At 40.9% G+C, this 19792-nt stretch overlaps 1 protein-coding gene across 1 annotated transcript in view; it reads left to right on the top strand.

The window, feature by feature from the left end:
• The window catches only part of PTPRJ (protein tyrosine phosphatase receptor type J), a 73712-nt gene extending 55094 nt beyond the window's left edge, over positions 1-18618 (top strand). Inside the window, exons 9-24 of the mRNA XM_064714831.1 lie at positions 358-633; positions 1837-2112; positions 3812-4108; positions 4364-4498; positions 7026-7236; positions 7397-7512; positions 8069-8156; positions 9455-9496; positions 10407-10494; positions 11358-11448; positions 12251-12321; positions 12475-12609; positions 13089-13208; positions 13557-13717; positions 14153-14288; positions 15341-18618. Of these exons, the coding sequence (XP_064570901.1) occupies positions 358-633; positions 1837-2112; positions 3812-4108; positions 4364-4498; positions 7026-7236; positions 7397-7512; positions 8069-8156; positions 9455-9496; positions 10407-10494; positions 11358-11448; positions 12251-12321; positions 12475-12609; positions 13089-13208; positions 13557-13717; positions 14153-14288; positions 15341-15499 (2402 nt within the window). The 3' untranslated portion in view covers positions 15500-18618. The remainder of the gene's footprint in view (positions 1-357; positions 634-1836; positions 2113-3811; positions 4109-4363; positions 4499-7025; positions 7237-7396; positions 7513-8068; positions 8157-9454; positions 9497-10406; positions 10495-11357; positions 11449-12250; positions 12322-12474; positions 12610-13088; positions 13209-13556; positions 13718-14152; positions 14289-15340) is intronic.
• Positions 18619-19792: the final 1174 nt, after the last annotated feature.

Raw genomic sequence — 19792 nt, 5'->3', positions numbered from 1 at the left:
GCTGAACAGAGTTGCACCACTGGTATCTTTCCCCTCCGCTGTTCTCTCCTTAAGGACTACCTTTTTGCCAGGTGAAGCCCTGTGAGTGGTAGCACTGGGCAGGCCTGTGCCCCTCTTGTCTTTTCCTGTAAAAGGAAAATCAGTCATGCTTGAGATGGCTCATTCTCAATTTCCTGCTACCCAGCTATTAATGCCAAAGCCTCCAGGAATGCCTGGTGATGTTCTTGGGGTGCTCCTGCACTCTGCACCATGAGTGATGTGAGGGAAGTGAAGCCCTGGTGTGGCTGTGTTCCTTGTTTCCATGTCTGTGAGCACCTGTTCTTGCAGGCTAACAAGTTGTTGCTTTGCCTTTCACAGGGCCTAGCCGGGTTCTCGATCTTGAGGCAGAATCCATTAATGTGACTTCTGTCACCTTAAAATGGGTGGTGAATGACAGCGCTGCTGACACCTACACGTACAGGATAGAGGTTATCAATGTTACAAATGATACACCTCTGACGAATGTGACATCCAGTGAACCCAGAGCAGAAATTACTGGGTTAATCCCTGGGACACCATACAACTTCACGGTATTTGCTGTAGCAGCTGATAATAAGACAGAAGGGGAAGCAGAGTCCAGAAAACTGTATACAAGTAAGTCACAGTTTCCTGCATTGCTGTTGCTGTCTGTGTTTTCCTGTGCAGCACAGACTCTGCCCACCTGTACATGGCCTGAAATTTAAATGTTGCTGGCAGAGTTGCTGTGCTTTGCCTGCCTGCAGTCAGAGATGTTTGTGTGAAAGAGACATAGCCTTCTTTGAAAAATCAAGGTAAAACAAACACCTCTAAACCAATGATTGTTAAATTTGGTTACCAAGAACTGTGTCACAGTGGACTCTTCCCAAGACATTCTCTCTGGCCTGGGATTTTTGTGGGTGCAATTGTTGCCTTCATTTCTTGGAGGACTGGGGGCTCAGAACATTCTTTTAAGGGCTCCCATATAGAGATACTGTGATCTGGGGCCCTGTGGCTGGAGCAGAATGAACTGTAGATAACACTGGCTCAGGAGTACATTCCTGGCACGACCTAGGCAAGCTGCTCCTTTGCCACCTTTCATCACCTCTGTTCCTTTTCTGTGATGTTTGAAGTTCCTTACCTTTTGCTGTACACTCTCGCAGCTGGCCATTTGTCTCGGTGCAGGGAAGGCTTGAGACCTTCAATAGGAGTGTTCAGCAAGCTGCGTTTATTGAAGAGCGCATCAAATTTTTATACACAACAAGTAATAAGCTCATGCATATTCTGTAAGTTAACAGTCTATTGGTTATATACAGATATCAGCTTCTTCATTCCAAAGGAGTTACATTGCTTTTTCTCATGTGTCTAGTCTCTTAACTACAGCACTTTGTTAAGGTAACACTGCTGTGCTCAAGGACAGTGTCCTTGCAGGTGCAGAACTTAGATTAGCTGGGCTCTTGTCACGTAGCTATTTCTCTGTAGTACACAGATGGACCACCATCTCCTTTCTCCAGACCACTCCCCCCCTTGTATCTCTCCTGACCAACATCTCTGAATTTCTGAGCAAAATCCTGGAGCTGTGGCATTGTAATGATGTGTTCTGCTATAGAATGTCAAAGGGAGATGACTGCCACTCGAGGTTACATTACATCAATTCTGTCTTAGCTGCCCAGTGGTGCCAAAGCCTCCAGGAATGCCTGGTGATGTTCTTGGGGTGCTCTTGCACGCTACACCATGAGTGGTGTGAGGAAAGTGAAGCCCTGGTGTGGCTGTGTTCCTTGTTTCCATGCCTGTGAGCAGCTCTTCTTGCAGGCTAATGAGTTGTTGTTTTGCATTTCACAGGGCCAAGCCGGGTTCTCGATCTCGAGGCAGAATCCATTAATGTGACTTCTGTCACCTTAAAATGGGTGGTGAATGACAGCGCTGCTGGCACCTACACGTACAGGATAGAGGTTGTCAATGGTACAAATGATACACATGGGCACAATGTGACATCCAGTGAACCCAGAGCAGAAATTACTGACTTAAGCCCCGGGACACTGTACAACTTCACGGTATTTGCTGTAGCAGCGGATCATGAGACAGAAGGAGAAGGAGCGTCCATAGACCAGTATACATGTAAGTCATGGTTTCTCACATCCCTGTTCCTAGTAGCCTGTGCTTTGCTGTGCAGCACAGGGCTCTGCCCACCTGCCCAGGGTTTGAAATACAGTATTATGTTAGGCAGAAGTGCTGCACACAGGCTACCTGGAGTCTCCAATGCTAATGTGTGGGAGGGGGACCCTTGCAGTTTGTTTTGTTGCCCTCTGTTTCCTCTGGGTGAAGCCCTCAGGTTCTCATTTGGAAGGCCTCCCACAGAGTCTGCATCATGCCTGGGGAACTTCCCCCTTTGGAGCGCCTGTGGATGCAGCTGATCTTGGGCGGCACAGGATGGTGTGGCTGTCAGCCCTGCTGCTTTGCTCAGCCCATCAGCAGAAAGAAGGCTGAGTTACTTCTGCATTCCTCATGTTAGGCATTGTGACTTTTCCTCCTTGTTGTGATCATGTGCTGCCTTCTCCTTTCCTTTGTTTTATCCCATGTTGACTGAGGCAAAATTCATCTGGCTCACATCTCCTGAGTGGATTTTCCAAAGGGGTTCTCGATGAACTTGGAGAGTTGCTGGTGCTCTAAAAGTGCTGCTTGGCTGAGTTTCTGGAGTCTTCTCATGACTTTCACAGAGCCCAGCATTTTTCTCCTTAGCAGGGTAGAGTATGCTGGCCTCTGACATTTCCTATGAAGCACTGATGATACTTCATCTAACTATTCCTACAGGATAGACATCAAAAGTCATGACTCCTCTACAAACCAGGCATCCATTGTCACCAAGTGTCAGAGGTGTTTCAGGGGTTGTCTGTAATCTCCTGTATTTTCACTGTTTTTGTAGGAGTAGCTGACAGTGTTACTGAAGAAAAATATTTATAAATTGCAATAGAAGTAAGCCCTAGTCACTCACATCTAGTTTTACTAAATCTGTTTCTTCTGGCACACAATTGTGCTTCTCCTTAGTTTCTTAAAATAATATCCCTTCTAACAACAAAATAATTTAATAGGTGAGTCTATAACCCCTGTATTTGACAGTACCAAATACTTCATTACTGAGAGAGGAAATAAATTAGGTGTGTATTGTAATTGTAGATTTATAAGTGTTTTGGTCCTGAAGGCCAAGTTTTACAAGATGTTTAGTTAGGGGAACCTTTCTTCTCAGTCTTCCTGCTACTTTACTTTTTAAGTATCTTTCTCTATCTGGTCATAAGGTTGCAGTTTTTATACTACATCTGAGAAGACTCTCACCCAAAATGACTTGTTATAGTTGCTGCTTTTAAGGATGGCTACTGCTGTGCTCTTAATGGACAGAGATTAAATTAATTTTGCTATGTGTTCACCACTAAGAGTTTTACAAAATTATAGAGGGATTTAGTGGCAGTCTACATAATACTCTAAAATGTTCTTAGAGTAATATGTTAAAGGGTTGAACAGTATTTTGAAAATGTTGCTGATCTTGCTAGATAATCAGCCTAAATTTTCCCAGTAACCCTGTCTGTAGAGGAGGTAAAGAGCACAGAATATGTCTGTGTATTGTGTTAAATAGTTGTCTTCCTCATAGGTGACAAGTCCTTGTGTAGGCAGTAGGTGCCATGTAGGCATCTTTTTAAAAGGGGAAGGAATACTGAAGTTTTACAAGCATTTATACACATAACATACAAATACACAGCTTTTTCTAAGGGCAAGGCTTGATTTCATACTCCTTCTTTTTTGTTATTCGTTTTTCTTTTGGCAGTTCCTGTCTCAGTGGATTCACTTGAGTGTGAGCCAGTGGCCAAGCAGCCTTGCCTAATGCTGAAGTGGAAATGTCCTTCTGGTAACAACTCTGGCTTCAGTATCAAAATATATAATATAAGTACTTCTGAGGTAATGAGAGAAGACACGGCTCCACGCTGCGTGGGAGAAGGCGTCGAGCAAAACCTCACAATAGAATTATTAAATTTTTTCAGCACCTATAATGTTAATATTAGGACTCTTCAAAATGGCTCTGCAAGCTCTGCAGTGCACAACTTGTGTCACACCAGCATTACTGGTAAGCATTAAGATCCAAGCATGAAAGATATTCCTAGGACAAAAATATTAACTTCATGATTGCAGAATACCAGACTTGGTATGCACTACATTATCAGCCTGCAGAATATGAATAGAACACTATATTAATTCATAGTGATTTATGGTAATGCACAATAAATATGCATTTATGTGAACAGTGTTGGTATCATAGCCTTTTCTTGTTTGGAAAATTTTTATCAGTGCCTAATGTACTAAAAAATGTTTTTGTTGGCAGACCCACCTCCTCCAAACGAAGTTCCTTCAGTCAAGGCCGTCAGTCACAGCTCTTTGTCTGTTGAATTCTCTGATTTTGATTCACTGAATGGTCCATTGGAAGCCTATGCAATAATGATTACAACAGAAGATCAAAGTAAGGTGTTTGTGATGTTTTCATGTAGCTGAAACAGTTTACTAGGCAGCGTTATGTTTTACACTCTAAGTAGGGGTTAAACATAAAGAAAAGGCAGGCTCAGAATTTTCAATCACTTTTCAGAAATCATGAGGCAGATACCTTGCTTAAAGTCAGGTCACTCGTTGTTTTCAGAAGGTGCCTGTTTCCACTCAGCCTTTTCCTGCCTGACTTATCTTTGTACATAAATCTCTTATGTATTGCCTTTGTGCTGCTGTCACCTTGATTTGCCAGTGATTCCTTTCCCCAAGATTGTGTAGTGTCCTTTCTTTCCCCACAGAATAATTTTCAGACCAGCTAATTGAAGCAGCTTTGGAATATGAAATTTTCTTCCCCCTTTCTTCTTCAGCTGAAAGATGCCTGCAGTAAGGTCTTAAAAGGAAAAGAGCTTTTTTTCCTGATTTTACCCAAAATACTTTAACTAAGAGAGATGGGATGTGGGTGGAAGGCTTAAATATCATTGACAGCATTAATGGAAGTTAAATTCTATGGAAAACTAGAGAACTGAGAAATATCTCTGATAGGCGAATGTCTGGTGATAAAACACTAAATAAAGGAACTTAGTTTTGCAGCATAGGTTCCACTTGAACAACTGTTCATTTTTGCCCATGCACTGGAGGAATGAGGCACCTCATGGAGACAGTTTCTGCTAAGTGGGAGTTCACATTCATGCTTACCTTTTGTTACAACACTGGAAATTCATGTTACACAATTTTGATTATAGATCTTCCTTCAGTGGTTTTCTATGCAATACATATCCAAGAAATGCATGTTTGTGTGGGTGTGTGTATATGTGTGTGTGTGTGTGTGTTACATCACATCAGTGCAGAAAATTCCTATTTTTCACATGCCTACCCAGCTGCCCCAGAATTGCTGATTTGAATGCCAGTCTCTTGTCTGCAGCTCTGCTTATAACTTCAGCCAGTGCTGGTTAGTCACAAGGAGATCTGGTGTATTCTTCTGTGTGGTTTGGATTGGAAGATATTCAAGGAGTACTTTCTAGGATGAGACTGAGAGAAATAAGGGAGGAAGGCTACCCACATCTGTAGTTTACAGTGAGTGCTTTGGTGGGAGCAGAAGACAGCCTCACAGCCAAGCATCTCTTCAGCCTTATTGTTGAAACAGCACAAATATTCTTGAGATGTGTTTCTCTGTTCTAAACCAGTCATGGTTGCCTTTAGGATAGACAGAGAGGAATTTATTCTGTTGTGTAAGAAATCCGCAATGCTTTATTCTGTTGTCTAAGGCTGTTTGAAATGTCGTAGGGTGGTATTCAAGGCACCTACGAGGAGCTGCAGGTAGAACCAGGGATGTACCCTTTGTTGGAATGCAAACTAGGGACAAGACAAGACATAACATACCTCAGGTAGTATTAAACACCCATTTCTAGGCAGCTGAGTTATTTGCAACCTCATCTGCTTTTAGTGAGACCAAGTTAGTGCTCCAGAAGAGTTGTGTTGCACCATGTTCCTACAGAGTTACAATTGAGGAGAGCTTTGCTGCTGGTGGTAGATCGCCCCTTGTCTGCACTGCTCTAGAAAACTTGTCAGAGCTTTTCCACCTTTCAGAACCTCCTGCAAGGCTTCTCCTTTTTAAAGGTGAATTCAGTATTATACCCACTTTTAGAAGGACCTTTTAGCTTTGTAAAGACAGTCAGTAGAGAGCAAACTTCTGTCAAATGAGTGAGATTCTTTGTCCAGCCTCAGCACTGGGAAGATTTGTCAGTTCGTTTGCTCTTGAGTTGTTGGGACAACTGATAAGTTGAGTTTATTATTACCTCTTAGGTTACATGTGTCTCAACTGAATAATTGCCTCAAGATTCTAGGGTTTGTCTGCTATAAGAACAGACACTGTAAAGTGATGCTGTTCTGCAAATGGTGTCGTGTTGGTCACTGCTCACTGTGGCAGCCTGTTCTTAATCTTCTGAAGGGGGAACTCTTCTGATCATTGTTTTGTCCAGGGCTTGTCTATATCAAGGGAAGGCAGAAATAACCTCTTTTGTCTCCTACAGTTCAGGTGTGAGACTTCTTGTAGGATAGAACAAGGTCAGGACAAGTTTAGTGCCACCCTGAATAAGGCCTGATGCTTTTTGGGTAGCACAAATACTGATGAATTTTTTTCTACACCATTTGCATTTTACTCTCTACATACAGGAACGGATAGAACACACATGGATAAAGCTGACTTGCCTGGTGAAATCTGTCCATGAGGATGCCTGGTTCCAGCATTAATGCACCTTTATTTATAAGCTCCTATACATGTTAGAAGTAAAACCAATAGCAAATTAAAACAAATAGTGCTGGGTGGTGCAGTAGATTGCACTGCAGTAGAAGAGGTTTCTGAGATTATCTGTTGCTCTCAGCCTTTCATTTCAAGCAGTACTTGTGGAGGAATGACAATTGTAGTTGATGTGACAATCTCAGCCACTGTGCCAATTGATACAAAACCAGGGGATGAATTATATCCATGTTCTTGTTGTTTCCTGAAGGTTCTGAGTCTTTGAAGTCTAAGTTGAACAACACATACAAAGATTTCAAGAAGAAGACAACAACTGCCTATGTTACATATGTCATAAAAGCAGAGCAGGCAGGTTCACATTCTTCCCGTTCTCAGAGTGATAAAAACATCATCAATGTAGGCAAGGGAAACACAATGTATGGCTATGAAAATGGACCATTGATCCCTCTTCGTTCATACAGGTATTTATTTCAAACCACCCTTTTGATAAGTTTTCTGCTATTGAAACCTAGAAGATCATCTAGTGGAAAGATTACAGATCTTGCTTTAAAGGCTGTTAAAACCCTGTAATGTACCTGTTTTTTGGTTTTTTTTTTTTTCTTATTCCTTCCTTTTCAACAGGGCGTGTGTTGCCGGTTTCACTAACATAACCTTTTCGGATGATGTGATTGAGGGGGAAGACAGTTACGTATCATTTTCACCCTGCTCTGAACCAGTCTTACTGCCCCAGGATCCAGGTATGTTGATGTCAAATGTAGGACTGGCAGCTTGGCACATACACAGCATGTGGAGATTGCTTCATTGTGGCAAGTTTCATAATATCAAAACACCTGTTGGTTTCTCTGTATGAACTGTTTCTTTCTAGCTTTGCAGTGGCACTGCTCTGTAAACTCATACCTTACTAGTTCTGCAGGTACTTTTTTTCCATGTAGGATTCCACCACAGGAGTAGCCAACAGCCATGGCATGCTAAAAGGGATTGGATGCCACAGTGAAACTTTGGTGTAGCAACAGGTGGCAAATGGCAACTTTCACAGTTCTGTTAAACTAGAAGCAGGTGTATTGAAATGCAGATATTGGTCCTTTGATCCCAATTTTGTATTAATTTAACATTCTCTGGTTATTATTCTTAAGGAGATTTCAATACTGGTACTGCCAAAGGACAGTAAAGACAAGATATTTTAGTAGAGTGAAGCATGCTCGATTACTCACTTGCAAAGTTCTGCTGTAGCATGTTGATTCAGTTAGGTGTTACTGAAGAGGACAATGAGTAATATCTTTTCTCTTTTATCAGGTATTATTGCTGGAGTGGTTATTGGATGCCTCTTGGCTATCTTGGCTGTAGTTGCTGTAGGGGGATTCATATTCTGGAGAAGGAGAAGGTAATGTGTGTTTGTTCTGTGTTGGTTGTGTTGAGGAGCACCAGTGTTTGACTTCAGTATTTTTCTCCTAAAAAGGGCTCTGTCTGTCATGATACATGGCTGTCAAGATGTTTTAAAATGTGTTGTATTAAACTGTTGTTTGTTTGTTACAGATTAGAGTTGAAGTATCAAACCACTTGTTTCATAACTTTGTTTAAGCCCATAGTTACAAACTATGAGTTGGGAAGAGCTAAACAAAATAAATTTTAATTCATAGAACAGAATTGTGGAATCATAGGATGGCTTGGGTTGGAAGGGACCTTCAAGATCATCTAGTTCCAACCCCCTTCCATGGGCAGGGACACCTCCCACTATCCCAGGTTGCTCAGAGCGTCTTTCCAGTCTGGCCTTGAACACTGCCAGAGATGGGGCATCCCCAGCTTCTCTGGGCAACCTGTGACAGTGTCTCACCATTCTTGAATGGTGATGAAGTCATTCAATCACAAGTGAGCAAACATCTCAAATTATTGTGCTAAAAGTAATTTGGTATAATTGTACCTTAGATGGTTTGATTTTAAATTATCCATCAGTCATTCTTTTTAATTGCTTGATAGCCTGTCACATGAAACTTCTATTGTGGAATTTCCAGCAGCTGATGAGTTTGAGCTGGTCTCTGTTTCCAACCTTGTTCAAATCATCTGGGATGTAAGAGTGCGCAAAGGCTTTTTCCTGCTTCTGACCATCCTTTATGTGGAGTTAGCCAAAGGGCCCTTAGTGCAGTTTTCTTAGTTGCTTTAAGTAACAACTTAAGTTGTTACTTTTACAGTTGTGTCCAATAGCTGTGTACAACCTTGGGAAGAGCTTCCTTTAAAGCTTAGCAACATTTCTTTTCATTCAGCTACCACTGAATGACTGACACATCGCTGTTGAGCACTTCCTGTAGGGATTCTGGGACCAGCAGCAGTTCTCCTGAGTTATCAGTTGGTGGTGCAGATCCCTCATTTGTACATTTTCCACCAAAATACATGCTTTGTGTCCAGGCTCTAGTTCCAACAGAAAGAAGTAGTCCCATTGGACAGCATCACTAAAAGAAGGGTGACGTTTTTGTTTGGTTGGTTTTTTGTTGGGATTTTTGTTGTTTTTTTTGTTAAATTCCAGGTGTAGAAGTTTGCCTCAGGAGTTTAGGGTTTTTTTTTTTCACTGAATAAGATGCTTTAAAAGAAATTCTTCTCAACAGGCACAAGGAAACAGATAAGAAATTTCTTATAAATTCCATTGAATTCTACTGCAAACCTGTGTTGTTTTCTTTCACCTTATAGGAAAGATAAAAGAAATACTGAAGTGTCCTTTTCTCCAATTAAGTAAGTCCATATCTTTTCTCCTGGTATTTTCTGAGCTTAAGTGATATTTGCAAAAATTACTCAGATACTTGTTTTCTGTGCAGTTTTATAGAGAATTTTGAAGTATTAATTCCTGGTGGAACTGAAAGATGCCAGCATGCAGACTAAAAATAATCATGTTGATTAAGACTTCTAAAGCCACCACAGGGATTTGAGTGTTCACTTCATGAATCACTATTAGACACACAAATGCTCCACATGGTTTTGAAAAACAGGGTTTGAATGAAACAGATTTCATGCACATTGAGGGAGCAATCAAAATTGTTGATAAAATGCAAAACAGCAAAATATGGTCTGTGATCTGAATTTTTTTTTAATGACTACTTTGTGCTGAGCCATTCATCCAGATAAAGTTGTGATTGTCAAAGCTGGCCATGGAGGGAGTAACCACAATATATTGGAAGTCACAGGCACTGCAACTGAATCATGTTATTGGCACCAATTTGTGCTGGTGGAAAGCCATGGCCAGAACATGCCATGGGATCCCACCTCTGTAGACTTGATGGTTGGCATAAAATACACCAGGGGATGGGGTCAATCCAGTGGGAGTAAGCAGCTTGTGTGATGTTCCTCTCCTGAAAGATGCAATGTTCTCTCCTTGATTTAACAGAGCAGTTAAATGCTATGCTTGATACCCTGTCCCCTGTAAATGCACTGTTTTGTGGCTGCCACTAACAGTCATGCTTTCAGTCTTAGATTCACATAATGAAAAATACAACTGCATGTGTCTAATCAGCTTTTTTTTCTTCCCCTCACTCTCTCCTGAAGAATCAAGAAGTAAGTAAAGCATACTTTCTAACACATTAACTGAATTAATTCATGGCTTATTTACCTAACACCAGTTGCTTACATGTGGCTTTTCTCATTTTAGATCAAAAATGATTAAAGTGGAGAACTTTGAGTCATACTTTAAGAAGCAGCAAGCTGACTCCAACTGTGGTTTTGCTGAAGAGTATGAGGTATGTGCCCTCATTGGGGAGAGAGCTTCATGACAAATATTTTTGGAAAGGCTAATCATCTTTCCTGTGGAGCATGCACAAGGCTTACAGAAAGAGAAAAGAAGGGTCCTTTTTTTATAGAGATGATTAAGCTGAGTGTATAGCCTTCCCTTCCCTTATGCAGCTCTGAATTTAGTTGAAGTGCATGATAAATACTTCCTGTCCTGAATTATTATCTCTGACCATGTGCTTGTGACATGGCCTGCTTGTCAGAGCTCTCACCAGAGAAATTTTTGCCCTAGTCATATGCAGACTTAGCCTGGGGCACACTGTATAATTTCTCTGCACTTCAGTTTTCTCATCTTGGGTTGTTGTGGGTTTTTTTATACATATCAAGGCAGGTCTGTTGCTAATGTCACTGATTTCTTCAGTGCGTGGGTGTGATTTGCAAACCACACCTGTGAATAGCTCAGTCAGAGAAACAGCAATTATGATTTGCTTACTGACCATAAGAGTTTTTCTATGAAATGTGCTAAAGCTCACTTGCTGTAAGGAACAAAGGACAGGAAGGAAGTGTCAGGGAGGATGCTGCCATTGATATCAGTGTCTGTTTCCACAAAATTGTTTCCAGGCTTTTAAAGTCCATCTGTGGGTTTTAAACATGCTGCTATTCCTCCATTCTGTATTAATCCCTTCTCTAAAAGATTTGCCACTGTCACCCTCCCACTCTGTAACAAGATGATTTTTATTGACATTTATCCCAGTTTAACATGCCTACTTTTACAGCACAGGACACAAGGGTTTGGACTACTTTTCTGTTTGTCTCATTTCTGTATGATTGCTAAACCAGGATCAGGTGCTCATGAATCCTCCTTTTATTGTAGGAACTCAAGTCTGCTGGTGTTCATCAGCCCAAATTTGCTGCTGAACTTCCTGAGAACAGGGGGAAAAATAGATACAACAACGTCCTACCATGTGAGTTATTCTCTTTGGGTTTGCATCTTCTACTGGTTCAGTTTTTAAGTGAAACCCATTGGGTTTGGCTAATCCAGCTTTAATAGTGCCGAGTTTCAAATATTTTCCAGGTGAATGAATTTGAGTTGCTGCTTTCCCAAAGTCATTTTATAAACACACCTGAAAGAGCCTTCCCTCAAGGATATTTCTTTGGAAAGCTTCTTTAAAGAACCTTCCCTTAAGCAAATAGCTTTAATTTTCCATTTGTGAGAAATGTGCAGTCCAGGTTGAAAACACAAGAGGATAACAGCTGACCACACACAAATAAATTTGCAAGCTATGAGATATATTAAGACCCTGCTGGCCAGCTTTGCAGATCAAGTAAGAGTTTAAGCCCTGTCAAGCTGCCTGTGGGCATCCCAATGTAGCAGAGAGTCAGAAGTAATTGAAAACTGAACAGTGACAGGTACTTAAGGATGCTTTGGAGGAAAAACATTGGCTGCCATGGCAACAGGAGCCAAATCACTTCTTTTTATCCAGTAATTAAAACTGTAGTAAATCTTGTGTTGGAATAAAAATACATAAATTAGCAATACCAAACCATATTTTAAACCAAAATAATCTGTGTTTCTTGAGTGATTATCCTTGCCATTCCTTTTCCTGATAGCCTGCTGCTATTTATGATTCCTAAGGTTATATTCTTATTCTTAAAATGCTTATTGAACACTTTTTATTTAGAAACCATGTATTAGATAAACAATATTGTTCTGAAAGGTTCCAGTTCAAAAATTCATAGTTGTCTTTTCCTTTTTTCTTTCTGCAGATGATATTTCTCGTGTTAAACTTTCAAATCAAAGCACTGGAACTGACTATATTAATGCAAACTATATGCCTGTAAGTTACTTCATTAGCTGAAATGAAATATAATGTGTATTTTTCTGATGTAGGCATAAGGGCTCATAATGATGTTTAAAATAAGCCTTTATTTTTCACTGATGTTGTGTGTGTGTATATATATGCACATTTATTTTGTTTTTTTCCTCTTAGGGCTATAATTCAAAGAAGGCATTTATTGCTGCACAGGGTCCATTACCCAATACTATAGAAGACTTCTGGCAAATGATTTGGGAAAAGAGTATCTATTCAATTGTTATGTTGACAAAATGTGTGGAACAAGCCCGGGTATGTTGTTATCAATACTGAATTGTCTCTTGAAGGCAGCTGCCTCCCTTCTAATTTTGTTGTTATCTTAGCCATTTGGAGACTGGCCTTTTTTGTTAAAAGACCTGGAGATGGTCTTTTAACAACCATCCTCTTGGTGGAAGACTGTTTTCTAGATTTAAAAAAGCACAATTATTTTGGTTGTTGGTTTTTTTTTGGTTGTTGTTTTTTTTTTTTTTTTTTTTTTAGCTTTTTGCTATTTTTATATCTGCTGACTGCCAGAGTAGATTGTCTCAGCAGGGTTGTGGAATCACTATTGTTAAGGATGGGTTCTTCTCTTCTCTCTAAAGAATGATTTTGGTATATGGTCTCTTGCCCTGGAATTTGTGCAGGTCACCCTTGAGAAGAGTGACATGCTTTCTAGCCCTGCTTCAAGTGGTGGGTTATTTAAAAGTGAGTTGTTTCATTGTTGTGTGCAATGTGTCTAATTCTCTTCTTAGACAAAATGTGAGCAGTACTGGCCAGACAAACAACCCAAGAGCTATGGTGACATTATTGTGACAATGGTCTCAGAAGTTGTCCTTCCAGAATGGACAATAAGGGACTTCACTGTAGAAAAGGTGAGGACTGCCTTGATTGTTGGTTGTTAGTGTGTAAATAAACCTTGTGCTCATGTAGATACCTCTAATATCTTTTGGACCAAACAATTATCCCCATCAGTAAATACAATGCAGTGTATATGAGCTTGGAGTATAGTACAAGGAAATTATTTCAAAGTATTCTCTACCACAGCAGAAGGAAGAGGGAAACTGGAATATCATTGGTGAAATCACTGCAGTTGTAGCAGGCATCTTTGATGAAGCTGAGCTTGGGCCAGTACATGTGTCAGGAAGCCCAACTGTTGCCACTCTGAAGCCAATTTTCATTGTCTTTTGTGTTAATTTTTTTAATGTCTACTCTTCCTGCAGTCCAACACCCCCGAGAGCCACACAGTGCGCCAGTTCCATTTCACCTCCTGGCCAGATCATGGCGTGCCAGAGACAACAGACCTTCTCATCAACTTCAGGCACCTTGTCCATGAGTACAACAGCCAGAATCCAGTGGACTCTCCCACTCTGGTGCACTGCAGGTAGGAAGATGGTGTTTCTGTTAGGCACACTTTTGTCTTGTGGTTTTTTTACAGTCAATTCCATTTCAGGGGGATTAAAACCAAAGTAAGTCTCTCTGAGTAAGGACATGGGCTATTTACCTTGCCAAACTAAAACCTTTGCCCGGTGCTTCAGAAACTAACAGTGCTGTGTAGGTAGCAGAGGAAGTGATAGAAAATGTCATTAGAACAGAGCATCTCTCCTAGCCTGGAAAACGGAGCTGGAAAAGAGGTCCTTTCAAGAGCTTGTATGTAAATCCTGTGCATGAGAGCCACCCCTCTGTGCTGCAGAGACTTTTATTACCCATGCCACTGAAACAGCAGGAGGCATCATCCTGGCTTGCCTGGCTTTTTGTCATGCCAGCAGTGAGCAGGTGGTTGGGAGGAAGCACAAACAGCCTGTCCGTGTCGTTGCAGTGCTGGCGTCGGGAGGACGGGGACGTTCATCGCCATCGACCGCCTGATCCAGCAGATGGAGATGGAGAACACTGTGGATGTGTACGGAGTGGTGTACGACCTCCGCATGCACCGGCCCCTCATGGTGCAGACTGAGGTGAGGCTCTCTCCCATCCAGCAGCACCTTTCTCAGATGTGCATGATCATCCAGACATAGCTCTGAGTTACAGGACAATAAAATATTAAGGAGTTAAAACTGCTCTTCACTTAACTTCCCTCCTTCCTGCCCCATCTCTTCTCCACAATAGGAGTTGCAGCCAGGGACCATAGTACATCCAAGCAGTGTCTTTACAGAGTACTTTGTAGGACTGTCATTCGCAGCTGGAAGGAATCAAATCCTGAAGCAGACTTTTTTGCAAACTACTTTTACCCATAGGGGGTTTATGCTTTAGTTGTGAGCCAGAAATATCTGGAGTCAAGTAGTCTTCAGTGTGCATCTTTGCTTTTGTGTTCTGCAGGAATACAAGTATTCCTACAGAAATTACCACTTTGATTCAGGAAGGTGTATGGACTAACTCAAGGTGATTTGGAACAGGCTGTAAGATCTCCATCATGAAAGTATTTTAGGATAGCGTTAGGCATGACAGATTCTAGCTCTAGATAGCAAAACCTGATCCTAGTTTTGTTTATTGGGGAGAGTTGACCAAATTACATCATGAGGTCCTTTCCAACTCTATTTTCTATAAACTATATGTCACAGCATATGTTGCAGTCAAGAGGGCCACAATACACAGTGTCACCATACAGTTTCAGAAAGCTTCAACCCATACAGAACAACGTGTCACTCAGAAGGCTGCAAGGATCTGCCCTTCTTGTTCTTTAGCCCAACCTTTTATACCTCTCATGTTCATGCATTGCACCTGTGTGCCCTCTGTTCCCTTTGGTGGTTGGTCAGTGTACCTGGACACTCCATGGCTCATCACCTTCAACACTGCTCACCTGCTTTTCCCAGGTGTAGCCCACTGGAGACAAGGCTCTGCTGCTGCCCCATTCCCAATGACCACAAACTGTGTGCCTACACTACATACATGTTCTGAAACAAGCACTGTCATAACACTCAGTGCAGTGCCCAAACCTATGTTCAGAAGCAGAATTATTTCCAGAATCAGGTATTTTTTAGAAATGTATTTCTCTCTCTCTTTCTCCCAGGACCAGTACGTCTTCCTAAACCAGTGTGTCATGGATATTATTAAATCCCAGAGGGAGAGGAAAACGGACCTTATCTACCAAAATGTGACAGCAATGGCAATCTATGAAAACTTCCCACCAGGGCCAGCTTTTGGGAAAGCCAATGGCTACCATGCATAGTCCAGAAGGAACCCAGTGCCTCCATCCAGGACATGTTGCCTGCCCATTGGAGAGGGAGGTGTCCGACTCGTGTTTTCTGGGATTGTGTGCAGTGTCTCATGTCTGGCTTCTCCAGTTCTGTCTGCATTCAAAGGTGTGATCTACAGGAGGAAAAACACAATGCTGGCAGGAGTTGTAGACTCATATTAAAAAAACCCAAACAACAAAACCGAAGCAAAACTTTTTAAAGTTAACAGAGGAATCTTGTTTTTTCTTGGGAATTTAACAGTACTGATAGGTGAAATAGCATTTGCCGTATGAACAGTGAACTAGAGTTTAAATATTAAAATAATAACACAAGTTTTTATTACAATTTCATATGATTTCATTTATAGACACCAGGCTGGTGGGTTGTTTTAATATATTTAATTATAAGTTTCAGGAACATATTTTATCTACTGTATCTGGTTACTTAGTTAATAGATATGTGCCTCTGTGATCTATTTTTTTTTCCTGCGTTCCTTTTTATTTAAAAAAGGAGTACAAATGGCTCCTTCAAATGGACATTCATACTTGGAAATTGTGCCTTTTCTAGTTGCTACTCTAGAAAAAAAACAGCAGAGATTCTATTTTTATACTGAAACTCTTAATGAGAACACAGATTTTTAAATAAGGCTTATGTCAAACTTAACTGTAGTTGCACTGTTGGCAGGACTCTCCAGAAGTTTGGAGGTGAGCTTTGTTTTTGCATTTCACCACAAATATCCCCTGCCTTAACGTTTTGGTGCCTCTGCCAGAGGAAAAGGAGTGTGGTCTGTCACTCCGAGCTTTAACTGTAGATAAAACCAGAGCAAGTGAATCTGTGAATGTGTGTGCGGGGGGTGCGTGGGCGTGTGGATGAAGGACAGAATAGCTCCTCCCTGTTCCTGCCTGATATTCCTGTTTTTATACAATTTATAATGATTTATTTAAAGGTGCAATATATGATTTACTGAATAATGCTCACTCTAATAGAGTTTTTCTCAGGTTGGTGTCTTTTTATCATTGTTGCTGTTTTTCCTCAAATATATAAATCTGTGAAAATGCTGAAACTAAGGTTCCAAGTGTTCAAGCACTCCCAAACAGATCGACTGGCTTTACTGTTTCTACCAAAAGACATTGCACAAAATTCTGCTGTAAAGACAAATTTCTTGGTTGTTTTAGCCATTCAAAACTGAGACACATCTTACCTGCCTGCATCTCACTGATCCAGTGTAATTATTTTGTAATTATTTGCAATATACTGCTGCTTTTGTTTTGACTGGTCCTTTTAGAAACTGAAGGAACAAGCAGAAATCCCCCATTTGCTGATTTCACAAGTCAAGGATCAGATTGGATTTATTTTGCTGGTACATAACCGTTAGACTTAGGAAGGCATTACCAATGAAGGACTTAGGGTGGGATGGGGAGACGGTGTGTTTTTTGGTCTTTGGATCGTTGCACTGGTTGCATTGTAGATGAATATGAAGTTTATGAATAATGCTATAGAATAGCTGTAAAGCAGGGAAAAAATCTTATGAAGGTTTAATAACCAGAGTCCCTGGAATTCTGCTGCTTTTTTGTTGTCGTTGTTTTGGGGGTTTTTCTTTGTTTTAGTAGAGTTGTCAGAAAAAGCTACAGATGCTGGGAGTATATGTGGCTTTACAGTGGAACCTGGCAACCTCACAGGATCCAATGTCAGCTGAAGGAGAACATAGGAATTCCTGGTGCACAACTGTAACTTTACAAATATCCTGAGGAATTTTTAACAACCTGGTGTGAAACTGTGGTGTGCTGTGTGAGCAAAACTGGAGGACAAACCACAGTGCACTTTTGGTTGTTAGGTTTTGGGGTTTGGTTTTGTTGTCTGTTTTGTTGGTTTTGTTGGGTTTTTTTTTGTTTTGTTTTTTTCTTTGTTTTTATTTTTTTTTTTGTTGGTTCGTTTGGTTTGGTTTTTGTTGGTTTTTTTTTGTAGCTGCCACTTGTGGGTTCTTGAATATAGTTTTGTTCCTCTTTCTCTGGAAACACTTTAAAAAACCCTCATCTTGAGGTTGCTGATCCTGCCCGGCTCCATCCAAACTGGCAGCCCACAAAGTGGATCTCTCATTTGCATTCTTCCTAAGCTGCTGTCAGATGACAAAGATAAACCACTTGCACCAAACAGAACCATTCCAAAAGAACTGGGAGGGAGGAAAGTCTGCCCTTTACAGTCTTGTTATTTTCTTTAACTCTCTTATTCTTTTAATTACTGCACATCTGTGCAGGGCACAGAGCCAGTATTTGTTATTCCAGGTCTCCCAAGAACTTGCTTCCTTAGGGTGGCAAGTGCTCTTTCGCTTCAGAAGGCCCTTGTTTTGTGTAGCTTAGAGGAGAGGGAGATGAGTCTTCCATGCTAGATCATGTTGTTTCTATTCTGTTGCGGCAGAACATCAGAAAATGAGCTAGGACAGTATGTGTTTGTGCCTAACCACTGCCCAGATCCTCTTACAGAAAACAGATGGATCTGACCCATTGTTTTGGTGTTGGAAGCAGGCATCAAATTCTCACGTGTGCCATCATCTAAAGAGTATCCATTTTTAAAGAACTGTTTGCAGGTGTTTTCCAAAACTGACACATTGTGAGAAGAGACTGAAAGTTGAAGTAATTGACTGCTTGATTTTGTGTATGGGTGGAAAAAGTTGGTAAGGCTTAAACTGTTGCAAACATAAAGTTGGGTGTAGTATCAGTGTGAATAAGTAGGACATTCCTTATAGGATGTCTCTGCAGGAAAAGGACTAGAGGTAATGCTCCACTACCTTGTGGATGTATCTTGCTCAAGACAACTTGAATTCCTGCAAATGTTTTCTCCCTGCCCTCTGATGTTCTCTGTGTTCTAATTCTAAGTTCTCTAAGTTCTTTGGTCGGTGTTTTCTTTCCATTGTTGCTTATTTAAAGCTGTCCACTGAAAGCTCCGCTGTGTGACAATTGCATCTCTTGTATTTCTGTTTAACTCTTTCTTCCCATTTGGGGCCTGCTTAAGAAGGGAAAAGTTGATGTGTTTCAAATAAGTGACTGTTGAATATCTTGAAATGATGTACAAATTTTATTGTTTTCATATTTGTTGTACAGGAAATTTCAGTACATGTCTGTAATATTTTTAATGGTTTGATTTGTTCTTAAAAATATAAAAATAACAATTAAAAAGCATCATCCTAGAGCACTTTTGGTCTTATTTTTCCTTTGTTGGGATTCTGTTTTGAATCAAATTAATTTGCTAAAATACGCATTTCATTTAGAAGGGCTTTATAAATGGAAAGTGGGCTCCCATCCTCTGGGTGGCACTTGAGTCACTTGTGTACTGCAGTCACTGGAGCTTCCTGGGACAGTGATAATCTGTCATTCAGACTTCCCTGGAAGGCCCTGGGTCAGATGCAATGTGTCCTGGCAGTTGGTATCTTCTCTAAAGGAAGAGCTTGATACCAGGTAAGGAAACAGGACCATCATCCAAGGTCCATCAAAGATTTCCATTTGCTGAAATAGCTCCTCCTTGGGGAGGAGCAGTGTTTCAAAGACTTGATTGCTTCCAGAGATACAAGAGTGAGGACTGTTTCGTCTGTTGAAGGTATTGCATTGTCTGGAGGTGGTGATAGAAGGGGATGCAGAAATATCTTTGTGGTGCTATAGCTGGCTGCTGGATTAAAGATCACGTGCCTGTAGATGCATAGAAAATTTTCTCAGCTAAGTGCCTTTCTCCCAGAATTCTTAGTTGCTGTTCCTGGCTGTCATCTGAATCACTCCTGAGGAGGATCACATACCTGGAGGGTGATACTGGCACTCAGCAGCTCTCCAGATCGTCACAGGGTGCTTACCCTAAACTAAAATTTTGTGATCCTCTATTGTGGCCACATTTCTCTTCACAGAGAAAAGCAAGGCACAACTTCCCAAGGATATTTTCTGGCAATCACAGCAAGGAACCTCAGAAAAAGAAAAAACAATTCTTATCTCAATTGCTGCGCCTCTTGTTGTGCACAAGTGGAATGCATTGTGGAAGATTGCTTACCTGAGGGGAATTGGTAATTGGATTCTGGTGTGTGTGTTTTGATTGACCAGTTGAATCCACATGTGTGTGTCAGGACTGTTGGCTGAGTCACAAGATTCTGTTCAGTCAGTAGAGTGCTTGTGCAGATTCAGTTTAGATGTAGTGTAATATAGTATAGAATAATATAGTATAATAAAATAATTAATTAGCCTTCTAAGATCAATGGAGTCAAATGCATCATTCCTCCCCTTTGTCAGGATTGCCTTGGTTTTACAATA

The sequence above is a fragment of the Zonotrichia leucophrys genome, chromosome 5, assembly GCF_028769735.1.
Source record: "Zonotrichia leucophrys gambelii isolate GWCS_2022_RI chromosome 5, RI_Zleu_2.0, whole genome shotgun sequence".
Taxonomy (NCBI): domain Eukaryota; kingdom Metazoa; phylum Chordata; class Aves; order Passeriformes; family Passerellidae; genus Zonotrichia; species Zonotrichia leucophrys.
Note: the sequence above shows the minus strand (reverse complement) of the source record. Positions and strands in the feature narration are given on the sequence as shown.